At 36.7% G+C, this 13,541-nt stretch overlaps 1 protein-coding gene, 1 long non-coding RNA gene and 1 other non-coding gene across 3 annotated transcripts; 2 read left to right on the top strand and 1 right to left on the bottom strand.

Moving 5' to 3' along the window:
- Positions 1-355: 355 nt before the first annotated feature.
- On the bottom strand, positions 356-459 carry LOC118343920. The gene has a single exon (XR_004797707.1). It is a non-coding gene; the product is annotated as a small nucleolar RNA Z279/snoR105/snoR108 (small nucleolar RNA).
- A 6,846-nt stretch (positions 460-7,305) lies between these two features.
- LOC109000891 (chaperone protein dnaJ 11, chloroplastic-like) lies at positions 7,306-8,136 on the top strand. The gene has a single exon (XM_018977929.2). The coding sequence runs from the start codon at positions 7,384-7,386 to the stop codon at positions 7,891-7,893; it is 510 nt and encodes a 169-aa protein (XP_018833474.1). The 5' UTR covers positions 7,306-7,383; the 3' UTR covers positions 7,894-8,136.
- Positions 8,137-10,407: 2,271 nt separating this feature from the next.
- Positions 10,408-12,471, top strand: LOC108982111. Its single transcript, XR_001994658.2, has 3 exons — positions 10,408-11,000; positions 12,050-12,188; positions 12,300-12,471. It is a non-coding gene; the product is annotated as an uncharacterized LOC108982111 (long non-coding RNA).
- Positions 12,472-13,541: the final 1,070 nt, after the last annotated feature.

The following is a 13,541-nucleotide window of genomic DNA, read 5'->3' as shown; positions in this document are numbered from 1 at the left end:
GGATAACGGACAGTTTTGAATTTCGAGATTTATTTAATTTTTTTATTTAATAATTAAAGAAATAATTTTTAGTGTATTGATATATATATATATATATATTTTAAAATAATATTTAAATATGTTAAAAAATATAAAAACTAAAAACTAAAAAAATAAAATAAAAATGGAGACTTGTGCTAGCTGCACCAGCAGGTCCAGCACTTGCCAAAAACCTTTTGACAATTTCTGTCATCAGAATTGTAAGCAAGAGCTGCAGAATTTTCAGATGCTCAAAATAAAAAAACTTTAGCATGAACCATAGATTGGGTAGGAGGAAGATTTTGAACTTGAATTGGGGGAGGAGATCTTCAAGCTAGGGATCAGATTGGTGATAATGGGAGTGCCCAATTGTCGTAACCAGGCTGGGGCAGACACCCCTCTCGCATAAATATTGCGAGAACCAACCACTCATCACATCCCGTTAACTGCCTGAAGGATCATGGTTTAGTTGAGGCCTCTATTTGTCTCCTTATAGAGCCGATTCCAACACCTCTCATTCTTCCGTCTCGATGTGGGATTAAACACCAAATCCCTCTCTTCCTCTCTCAGTCCGTGCGAAAAAGAAAAAAAACAAAAGGCCAATCATGGACCATGTCAATGTGATGCGATATTGGGGAGCCCATGAAAGCTAGAAAAAGAAAAGACCATGAGCAACGGGAAAGCCTCAATTGGAAAGGTCCAGCAATTTTTTTCCCTTTTTAGGCTTTACTCCTATAGAAAATATGTTGACAACGATTCGAAGAAGTGAAGGGCATCTTTGGATGAGTGACGTCTTCCATAATTGATGAGAATTATAAGGGAGTAGCACTAGCGTGCCGCTTGCAGCTTACCGCGGCAAGTGACCGCTAGTGCAAAACTAGTGTTTTTTTTATCCAATTTTTTTATTTACATTTTTTTATTATTTTTAAATATTTTAAAAAATAAAAAAAATTCATCAATACACTTAAAATCACTTCTTTAATTACTAAATAAAAAAAAATTTCCAACAGTCAAACTGAGCGGTATAATAGGGGCAGTAGACTAGCTTTATTGATAAAAAAAAAAAAAAAAAAAAAAAGAATATGCTTTATATTGCGTTTTGAGATAGTTGATAAGTAAAATGAGAAGCTATTTGAATTTCTTTCAATATATTTTGCGTTGAATTTTGTGAAAGTGGGTAGGGTAAAAGTAATAAGTTGTTTGAATGATAGATTTTGTTTGTTTTTAGCGAAAACTACTTAAGTGTTTTTTCTTTATGAAACAATAGGTAAATGATTATATGATTTTTATCTTTGAGAAAAAAAAAATTGGTGTTAAAAATTGTTTGGATTGAACTTTAACTTTAAAAAATATATATATATTATGAAACTAATAAAAAAGGCCGCATGCATGCCCAATAAATCATGCAAAGACAAGAGCAACTTACTCTACTTGCACATACAGTCGATAAATGATATATATTTGCAATTATAGAATGCACAAAAGTCTCTGACTTATTTGAAAAAAATATATATATAAAATTTATATAAAAAAATTAAATTTTTAATAATAAACTTTGTTTTTTTAAAAATAAATATATAATTTTTATCGGTTCTATCACTATGCATTATTTTGAGGAAGCACGCAACGCTTATACATATGGCCAGCCCATTCAAAAGCCTTCCTCACACAACCATTCCCACCCGCTGACTTCCGCACCCATGTTGCTTGCTCTTTGCTTGTTAGTGTTGTCACTGTGGGCTGTTACATACGTACAGGTTACGTAAAGGGCCGAGCTCATACTGAAAGCCCCACGTGATTGTCAAAGGCTCGATTGTGGGCTCAAGCTTCGTCTCATGTAGTTGGGCGTGGGCTGCTCTTGGAGGCTCGACATTTTTGGGCTTTTTCCATATTGAGCTTCGGTTGTCGTGGTCCATGTACGGAAAGAATCGACATTGAATGCTGTCACGTGAGTCCTCGTCCTATAATTCCGTGCCGACTCCAGATTAAAGTAACACGTCAACCGCTGTCGGCTTTACCCACAGAATTCCACCGTCCATTCTATGAGAGCTCAACGCGTGTCGAATGTGTAAGACTGTTTTTCGTCTCCAACCGACGTGTCTACACGTGGGAGGGAGGTACGGCTGACATGAATGCCCCTTCGGACGCTCCGCTGCATTGGATTATGGATAAACTGTCGCCGAAAACTCGAGCCAGTTCAGCAGTGAGGTTTGGACCGTGTGGGGTTACCAGGAGACTGCAAGCTTTATCCAATTGCCACGTCCTCGGGAACAATTTGTTTTACTAAACGACAGTTAACCGTCACGTGGCACTGCTTGATTAGATGCTCCTCGGTCCCTGCCAACGCTGACGGGTCCGCCACAAATAAAGTTTCAAACAAGCCTTATCCATTATCAATTCCATTTTCCTTGGTTACGCTGTCAACGGCTCTATAATTTTTTCTAGATATTTTTTTATTGAAATATTTTTTTTCTGAATATTTATTACAATTATAAAAAAATAATGTATAGATGTATAACATGGTTCCTTTGTATGCGAGTCGCTACTATTAGGATGGAGTATAAAAACTCACAAATTGATTAATTTTCTAAAGATTTTTCAATTCAAAAAATAAAACTACACCACTCCTAATTATTTATCCTAATGATTTATCATAATTTATTAAAAAGATTAAAAACTTATTGGGAGGTCCAATGTTGGTGGTGGCCTCTTGCAATAAAATCCCAAAAGCCATTGTCACACCCCAAATCGGATGTGTATGTTAGAGATTTTGGTCTAGTTTCTAAATATTAAAGTACACAAGCTCGCCTTGTCCTTGTGATGACCGAATGTGCCTTGCAAATTTACTTGGCCTTGAATTTGCATGGCAATGGAGGGTTCCTAAATTGATGAAGGTTTAGCGTTTGAGTGATGGAAGTGAGGATGATGATGTAGTAGGGTTGATCTAAGTGTTTTGATGAATGTGGTGCAATATGACACAATGTGGCGCAGCTTGGATTGTCCTTGAGAGTGACGCCAATTGGAAATGGGCTAAGGTAGGATGATGGAAGTGAGGCTAGAGTTTTAGTAAGTTGGAAAATTACGTGTTTAGGCAATGGGGAATTAGAGTTGGCGTGATTGATGATTGAGAGATTTAAGGGATTAGAGATGAAATGAAAATTCCTTCAATCAAGGGATTGGATTGGAGATGAGTCAAAGATTCATAAAATGTAGGAATTACCTTATTGGACTCTTGGTGGTTTCGGGTAGAGTTTGTGGGAATGGAAGAAGGCTAATTATAGAAAGTAGAATTATGGAGAGTTGGTCTTGGCGTGGAGGAGGATTAACTTGTGTTTGTTTGTTTGTTGGGAAAACTCAAGAAAATATATGAACATGCAAGCAAAAATAACAATGAAAGATAAGAAATGGAATGGAAAATACTCAAGGATTGGATAAATAGAATTACACATATTCACGAATTGCAAGGTATGAATATATCTTTGAGATTCTCGAATTGCACCCAAAAGAGCTCAAGTGCAATGTCATCGAAATAGACCTTAAGAACAATCACAAGTGTTTACAAAAGAAAATTTTCAAAAAGGTCCAAATGAAATGGTCAAGTGCCTTATTTATAGTAAAGACATAAAATGAAACCCTAAAGTGGTTTCATGCAACAAGGCCTTGGGTAGTCCCACATTGGCACTTGGCATGCATTGGCCCATGGTGGCCTAGGTTGGATCACGGTGTGGGCCATGGTCTGGTTGGCTTGGCTGGAATTGGGGCTGGTCGTGGCACGACCCAGGCATGGGCCTGGGCGTTTGGCCTGCTGCAGCTTAACATGGCCTAGGCAGGGGCTTGGGCGTTGGCATGGTCTGGGCTGTGAGGTTGCTGTTGTTGTTGTTGGCATTGCATGGCTCAGGTAGGGACCTGGGTGTTGACATGGCCTGGGGCTGTGCGTGCATGCGCTGGGCATGCGCGTGATGTGCGGCGTGGCCCAGGCAGGGGAGTGCGCATAGGTGGGTTGCACACTGGCTGGGCGCATGGGTTGCGCGTTGAACGTGTGCATGCTGGGCTGTGCGCGGTCACTAACCTCACCGACCTTGCTGGGCGTGCGCATGCTGGGCTGCATGCGGCCAATAGCCTCACTGGGCACCTTGTGCGGGCTATCCTGGCGTGTCAATGACATGGCCAAGACATTGGTAGCTTCAGCTTGGCCATAGGCCACTTTCTTGGGATTTTGCTATTCATTATTCTCATACCACACACCACACTACACATTACACACCATATTTATTTTTATTTTTTTGTTTTATTATTCCTAAACTAATTTGATTTATTATACTCATCATTCATACACCACACATTTGGTAAGAGAATAAAATTTATGTATGTTGTGTGGTATGAAGATGATGAGTAAAATTTTTTACCTTTTAAGCAGAGAAAAGTACCCATTTATTTAGGTATCCCTTAAGCTAGTACTCTTCAGCTCATTTTAAATGAGACGAGATGAGAATTTTATTAATAATAATAAGATAATTTGTGAATAATAGTGAGATAATTTAAATTGAGTATTTTTTGGGTTTTTGGAAATATGATAGAAAAACTTGAATAAAAAATAGTGCAAAATTAAAATATTGTTAGATTTAGGGGTGAAAATCGACGGTGTTGGGGCGATTTTTGGGTAAAATTGATGCCGACCGACGTCTGAAAAAATGGGGGAGCCACCAAGTCGATGGGGAGGAGGAGACCGATCAAGGCGATTCTTTAGCAGTTCTCAGTCAGCGTCGGTTCTCCTAGCGGTGATTATCTACTGAGAGAATAATGAGAGAGAGAGTTGCAGAGTACATCGGGAAGAAGAGGCTGGGGAAGAAGAAGACACATCTCGAAATAATGCCGTTTCACTTAAGTTTTGAGTGGAATGGCGTTGTTCCAAGCTTCTTCTTCTTTTTTTTTTTTCTTACGTTCTTAATAAAAACGACGTCCATTTCCATTATCTGTTATAATACTTATATTTATAAAATGATGCAATTCTACTAAAACTTAAGTAGAACGACGTCGTTTCAAGAAGAACATATTAAAAAAAAATTATTATATCGGTCGGTTCAGCGGTCCGGTTCAGCTTCAAACCAGGACCGAACCGCTGAACGTCGATTTTTGGGTTTTGAGAAAGACGAGAGAAAACGTTGAATAAAAAATATTATGAAATTAAAATATTGTTAGAATATAGTTTTATAATAATATTTTTGTTTTGGAAAAAAAGTTGATTTTTTTTTTTAAGTTTAAGAAAATTGTAATAATTAGTTTGAAAATGTTTGTATTTGAATTATGTTAGCGAAGGAGATGTGATAAGATGAGATGAAAATTTTGAAATGAAATCTATATCCAAGGTTTGGGAAGTGAGATTGTATTATAATTTTATGAATAGTAGTAAGATAAATTGTGAATAATAATGAGATAGTTTGAGTTGAATATTTTTTAAGTTTTAGGAAAAAAGAATTGAATAAAAAATATTTTTAAGTTAAAATATTGTTAGAATATAATTTTATAATATTATTTTTGTTTGAGAATTTGAAATATTAATTAAGAAAAATTGTAATGATTAATTTAAAAATATTTATATTTAAATTATATTTAAGAAGGAGATGAAAAGTGATTAAATGATATGAGATAAAAATTTTGAGATGAGATATATTTTCAAGCAAATCTCACACTAATGTTTTCCTATCCGCGGAGTGGACGTTGAAAAGCCTCTTATGCATGGCCCAGATGTTTCCTTTCCGAGTTTATATTATTCTTCGTTGCTTATCTTTTAGCTATATGGAGTTATCAACAGCTTGCATGTCCAATTAAGGTGTCGGTACCCGCGACGATTACATAACATTAACGCGTTTTCAGAGACAAAAGTAATTTTTTTTGTCTTTTTTAGACATAAGAAACAAAAGTATTAAGCAAGATAATTGGCATACTATATAGTATATCTATATATATATATTATATATATATTTGCTGGAAAACAAGTGGCCGGGGTTACTCTTTTCAACATTATGATATATTTAAAAGATTTGGATCTTGCATACAGCTTGGTCATTCGCCCTAGCTTTTCCTCAAAAAACAAGAATATATATATATATATATATATATATTTGCTATTTGATAACAATTTTATTTAAAAATAAATAAAGAAAATCAAATTTTTTTTACATATTTGAGAAGCTAGGTATATATGGATGAAGGCATTTTTTAGAATATTGTATGTATATATATATATATATATACATTAGCATATATTAATTAACACATACCATGAACCCATATGCAATTAAAGGTTGTCCTTATACTCTTCATCTTCCAGAACTCTCTGGAACAATTAAAAAAAAAACAAGAACAGAGGAAAGTTCAACACCGTGATGAATCTAACCTTATGTGTCCCGAAGTCAATGGTTTTTTTTTTTTTTAAAAAAAATTGTAATAAATATATCTCGTATTATGGGCCGTTCTTACAATAATTAATTAATATAATCATCCTGCATAATTAAGAAGTTGCCTTCCAAACCGCCGCGAAAATCATTTTCCTTAACAAAGAAACAGGACCTTCAAAGAGCCTTTGAGAAGTTTATCAAATAAATGTAAACGGAGAGTCGAAGACAATACCTTAATTTGATGCACAATTTTATACATATTAAATGTTTTTAGCATATTCTCTATTGGGTAAGTCTGCTGATACATACCAATCAGGAATATGAAGATCACACTTACGTTCAAATTATATTGGGCACTCTCAGTGAAATCTAGCTAGCGTATGTAAACGATCTCCATCGGTGCCTCAAAAGAATTGCAATATGAAGGCCATATACAATGGTTTTTGTTTCAACGTCACAATGAATATTCTCATAATTCATCAAGATCAGTATGATGTACTGTTTGGGGGAAAAGAAAATACAAATTCAGAAGAAGAAGAAGAAGAAGAAGAAGAGAGAGTGTCCTGGGACTCTTGATAATTTATCCCAAATTAAACCATATCATGCATGATATTTGCAGGAATTACTAATTTCAAAATAAAGGATTTACCTGTAAAATTAAAAATGAAAGTAACTGAACAGCTAGACATGTGAGAGAGAGAGAGAGAGAGGGAGCGCACATTGTCTTCGAAACGTAGCCGGACAGGTACTGGGGACACCGACGTTTCGCTGAGTCAGCGTAAGACATGATCGAGTCATCCAATGGATAAGCCTGTGATTCGTTAACCCAGCCACACTAACCATGGTTAAGCCCATTCTCCTTGTCACTATAAATACCAACTCATCCGACCGTCTTCCACTCCCTTCCTATCTACACGGATAAGCGTAAACCCACTGCACTTCAGCAAAGTACTTCCAAATCTTAACGATGTTTTCCGCATCCTCATCCTTATCCTTAAGCTCCTCCTCCCATTTCTTTGGTCCAAAACTCGCCGTAATAGACTGCCAACGTTCGTTCCCAAAATCCCTCAAGTACCGTGCCTCTCCTATCTCCGCCTCTTGCACCGCAACTGCCGAGAGGACCGGGTCCCACGTCACCTCTTCGGCGTCACTTTACGAGGTCCTCGGGATTCAGATGGGTGCCTCCTGTCAGGAGATCAAAGCAGCTTACAGAAGATTAGCGAGAGTGGTCCACCCCGACGTTTCAAGTAACGGTCAAAGGAGTGGCCAGACTTCTGCGGGCGAGTTCATCAAGGTCCATGAAGCGTATACGACGCTGTCGGATCCGGAGAGACGCGCCGATTACGATCGCGTGCTTTACGGCCGTCGGCGGCGGACGGCGAGTTATTCTACGGTAATGGCAACGCGTGCTGCTACGATGGATTCCCAATTTTCTGGAAATTCACGACGGAGATGGGAGACCGATCAATGCTGGTAGCCCCAAAAGAAAGCGGGAAGATTCATTAGGTTAAAATTAGAGATGGAGATGATCTTAATTAGGACTTGAAGAATGACACTGAGGGTATTTTAAGGGATATTGTGGCAGAATTGAGAGCCCAAGCCTGACACAATTCTAGCAAGTCGATGTTACCGTGTATAAATGTAGTATGAATCTTTTGTAAGTGTGAACAGGCGCCTTTTAACAGCCTGATTAATATATGAAATTCTGCATTTTACTAAATGATTTCTTGCATGCTGATCTTAGTGTAAATTATAGTTTTTTTTTTTTTTTTCTTTCAAATATTTTTTAAATATCTATAAATATTTTTAAAAAATACACTAATTCACTAATAATTATTTTATTAACTATTAATTTTTTTTTTTTTTAAAGTGAGCGATTAAATGAAAGGACAAAACTATAAGACATAGTATTATTTTCCTTTTACGAGTGGAGAAGTTGTTTCAACGTATGCTTTGGTTTTTCAACTTCAACGAGCTGGGCTCCGGACATTAAGATCCAAGTAGTGTTACTTTTTTTATTTTAAATTTTATCATCTTCAGGCTAATTAATTATGATATACTAGTCATTGGCTTTCGGTCCCGTTTGAGTTGGGTGCCTCTTTTTAATTATTTCACCCCATCCCCGGCTATGCCCTAACCTCGTGATCGGACTGATTTTGGAGTCTGCCAATTCAAATTCTAGAATTTAAACCCAAATCCTATTATTGAAGATTCAACAAAAATTTTAGCAATCTAAAAAAATATAATTGAGCAAGATAAAATTTAACTGAAGAACAACACTTCTCTTCATGTTTTAATTATTTTCATTTAATTTTTTACTGATTAAATTCATTTTTCTTATTATTTTTTTTAAGTTTTGTAACAAAGAAGATTCCTTTTTTAAAAGCAAAGTTTTCCTAAGTGATCGCTTACGTTCATGAATAAATTATAGAGAGAATTGATTAGTACACACGAGAAACTTTCAGAGAAGCCTAATTTCAACAAGACATTTCCCTGAAGAATATACCATTTGGAGGATTGTAAATGGTAAATCAATCATAATTTAGTTTGACAAATGGCTGCCTCAACCAATTACTTTCAAAGTACAAAGCCCAATAAACATTATGGATGCAGAAGCTAAGGTTGAGGAACTAATCAACTCATATACAATGGACTAGAATCTTAATTTACTCAAAGAAATCTTTACAAAAGATGAAGTAAACTCATTAGCCAACTACCTATCAGTCACACAAATAGGCCAGACATATTAATGTGGAGATGTTCAGCAAATAGAATATTCAATGTAAGGTGAAATAGAGAGCAGAACAGAAGGCCAAACCTCACAAGAAAGACATAAAGCAAAAGAATGGACCAAAATTTGAAAATTGTCACTCCCCCCAACAACAAAAACCTTTATATGGAGAGCTTGTCTTAACATACTGCCTCCCAAACTCAACTTATGTAAAAAGAAAATATTGGTAGAACCTCTTTGTCCTTTATGTTTGCAGGAACCAGAATCTATAGAACATATATTATGAGACTGAATATCAGTAAGGAACGTCTGGGGACAGTGTTTTATGAAAATTCAAAAAAACATTAGTTTATTCAAGAGCATTCAAGATCTTTTGAAAGTCATGTTCATAAGGCTAAACAAAGAGGAGATGGAGAAACTGTCACTAGTGCTATGGAAGCTATGATGGAGAAGGAATGATTTTATTTTTAAAAACACTTTTACTCATCCTAATCTTCTAGTGAAACAAGCCTATCAGTTTCTGCAAGACTTTAGAGCATCTCAGGTAATGGTAACCAATTAGCTTTCAAACTCTATTGTTAGGAATGCAGATTGGGTACCTCCCCCAAATGATTTTGCCAAGATTAGTTGGGATGTAGCAGTGAATAGGATTAATTGTAAGATAGGAATTGAGATAGTGGTGTGTGAAAGTGAAGGAAAATTTTTGGCAACAACGAGGAAGAGGCAAGTTTTACTTCCTGATCCTTTACTGGCAGAGACTTATACTGCCCTTCAAGCAGTTATCTTTGGTAATGAATTGAGAATTAGGAAAGTTATTTTGGAGGGAGATTCAAAGCATGTTGTGCAGGCTATTGAAGGACATATGGAAGATTTGAATTCTGTTGGGATGCTAGTAGCAATATAAGGACCCTGCTTCAATGCTTTGAAAGCAGCTCCATCAAATACATTCCAAAAGAAGCAAATGTAATTGCACACACGTTAGACAAGAATGCCTTAGAATTGTTTGAATGTATTGTAGGTATGGTATTGGGATCCTCCTCACTGTATATTGTCTCTACTATAGAGACTTTGATCTATGGGAAGTTACATATTTTCTTCAAAAAAAAAAAAAGGAGTCCATTACTCCATTCATTACTTAACCTATTGGACCTTCTTCTTTAGCTGGGCCTGAATGGACTTCACCTTCCATATATAATTTCTATAGCCCATTGAAGATTGGGCCGTGTGCATCGAAACACGCTGGTCACTGGTCCGGACTCGGGAGGCAGGAGGTCTTCACCAGACGGTGCTGCGTCGCAAGGGGATTAGAGAAAATGGCCAATCTGGGCTTCTAAACCAATGGTCGACACTGCACCTCCTCCACTGGTTCTGCCCTTACGCAGCACCGCATTATTTCGTCTCCTCAGTCTTGCTACCGGCCACAAAAACCGTCTATCTTCGTCTCTCGCTAATCAGTGCCTTCGGCTAACCGTAACGTCCATCACCTGCCACGCGACCTCAAATTGTCCAATGCCCCAATACGGTCTGATCTCGAAGAAGGCGGTGGCAGCGACTTGGATCCCAATGTAAGGAAGAGCCGAAACCAGATAAAGCGTGAGGCTCGGCTCGCCGTCCGTCGGAGCATTGAACTCCTATCCTTTTTTACTCCTCGAATCAAACGTACACTCAGGTGCCCCCGCCAATATTCCCTTGCTGCGAAAACAGCCCTGTATACATTATTTTCTTACGAATTACGAATTCAATTGAGCTCAAATTGACGTTGATAAATACCGAGTAGCTTCCCTTGTCGAAGAGGCGTTCGAAGCTCTAATGCCAGTGAAGGTGCTTCTGTAGTTGTAGACTTGTTTTCTGTGGTAAGTTTATAATCAGTATTCTTTCCCGTAGTTGAAAAGTTTTGGTTGTGTATTTGTCATCGAAGATAAGATAAAAATTCATTCCTTTATAGTGTCGGCTCACATGTTCTTGGAGGGTTTGGTTGATTTGCTTCTTGCACTGATTTCCTTGTTTATTGGTACAGAAAACAAACTTATATATATATATATATATATATGTATATGTATATGTATATGTATAAATATAAACCCAACATAATGTTATAATGGTCTGCTGCAACTTAAGGCGAACATTCTATTATGTAATTATGCCAGCACGATAAAGATGAGTATGGAGAAATAACTTGGTAAGTGATAGAGGTAGAGGTGCTATCGGCATACAATGCTGCTTACTATTCTTTCTGAGCAGTACAATCTCATTATGCAATTAATATTCAATTTTCTGTGTTATGGTTAGTTGAATAGTTGGTTAGTTATGGTTAATTAATTACTTTCGCATATTATGAGTACTTGACAATATTGTCTTCAGTAGTGTGCTAAGTCATGTTATTTCTGAATGGTGCCTCCCGAGTTTGGAACTTCTAATCGTCTGAGTTCCAAGTTCCCGACCACAGTACATGACCATCTTAAATTATTATGTGTCTAGTGTCTATTTATTGTTGGGTGAAGAGAGACCAGCAGAATGATTCATTTGGAAACATAAACCTTTTCAGTTCTCAGTACTTGCCCCTGATAATGTGTATTCATAATTTGTAGTTTCAACTTTCTCAGATTGCTAGTTTTAAGGCTCAAATCATTGTTTGCTTTGTAAATCTTGGCATGCTCCTAAATTAGTGGACTGGATTTTACATGGTACATTCCAATGCCTTTGTTTTTGTGTACTTGCTGGAGAATTTCGTGCCAAGTTTGATATGATAGTATATATGAGTACTGCTCCATGGTTTTGGCGGTTTCTGCCAAGTTTGAATGTTTCATATGATTGTATGATCTATGGTTCACACACAGAGATTTATATATATATATTTATATATATATATCTAATGCTAATAGAGATGCTTCATTTTTGTTAGATAAACTACGACAGGATGTGCAGCGTGAATTATGGATGGATGGCTTGATTCAGGACAAAAGATGGTGTCCAGAGGAGGCTGCAGGCTTTGTCCGTTTCAATGGTTAGGGGAGAGGATGATCATGAAGAAGCAGAAGAAAGTCAGTATAGTTGCTATAGTATCATATTTTTTCGAACTTACTGAGCTTCGTGAGATATTAATTAGTTTCTTGGAGTCATGTTCCAACTTACTTCTTGGGTATTGTTTCCAGGGATCTGATCATAAAGACATTAACATAACAACCAGATGGTTTGAAGGTCTGTTCGATAAGGACATTACAATCAACGACGAAGTTTATTCAGTTCAGAGTGTTGAATTTAGAGTAATGCTACACATACAGTCGTGGAGTCTGTAAGCACCGCGCAATCCTTTTAAAAAAGAGTAGGGTCTATTGTTTAAAAATTATTATTATTATTATTATTTTATGTAGATTTCATATTTATCCACTTTTTTTAAAGGTATTGCGCGACACTTGCACACTCCATAATTGCAAATATCATTTCTCTTGAATTTAACCGCAAGGTATGTTGAAATATTCCACCTTTGCTATTCTGATCACCTCAGGGAAAATTTAATAATTAGTCTTGGCTTTAGGTTGTCCTATTATAACCGTAGTAATATTTATTTTGCCCTAACGTTATCGTAATGAATTGAATAGCGGCACGTTTTAGGGGCTGGCTGTATGCAGACTGAACTTGTGCCATGTTAGAGGCAGCCCCAATCTAGGTTTGGGCCGTTATATGACATCTAAAATTAGGCTCGTGGTCGCATAGGTTGATGTTTGGGTCATACAGCCTAGAATTGTGGCCCCAATTGTAATCTTAATTCAAGGAAAAGGGGAAATTGTTCTCCTATCTCTGTTATATGATCAAGTTTTCTAAAGAGTTTTGTTAGTTACAAATTTAGTGTACAACTCATGAAGCCATTATAATTATATAAAAAAATATTTAAAATATTAATATGGATTATTATTGTGGGATCTATTTTAATAGTGTGTTGGGTGTGTCCGAAGATAGGATTGTAAAATTATATGATGATCCTTGTGTGCCAAGAGAATGAAAAGTTTCATGGCCATACATTCAGTTCTCTGTCCTGGCTGTACATTTTTTTTATTGGCATCCGGTGTCAAGAACAACATCTTGACTAATTCTGAGGGTGCACAAGTCTCGACAAAGAATTTTTCGCAAGTGTATTTCGGATAATTCAAAGGAAAAATCATCAAGTCTGATGGTCTCTAGAGATTGTTTGCATCCAAACAAATTCGAATCTTAGCCTTGAAGGAACTAGGTAGTATACCCCCAAGACCAAGACCAAGGCCTTTACCACTTAAACCAATTCCGGGGATGTTTGTTTTGTAAGAAGCCTTAGTACACCATAAGACGTTAGCTCTTAGATGCAGCTTATTAGGATCATAAAGTTCCAAACCCTTTCCTATATGCTCGTGAAGAGGTTA

Source organism: Juglans regia, chromosome 11, assembly GCF_001411555.2.
Source record: "Juglans regia cultivar Chandler chromosome 11, Walnut 2.0, whole genome shotgun sequence".
Lineage (NCBI taxonomy): Eukaryota > Viridiplantae > Streptophyta > Magnoliopsida > Fagales > Juglandaceae > Juglans > Juglans regia.
This window is presented reverse-complemented; position numbering and strand designations above follow the sequence as displayed.

Bases quoted from the DNA above. Each gene is read 5' to 3' on its own strand.
- LOC109000891 (XM_018977929.2), top strand. From the start codon at position 7,384: ATGTTTTCCGCATCCTCATCCTTATCCTTAAGCTCCTCCTCCCATTTC.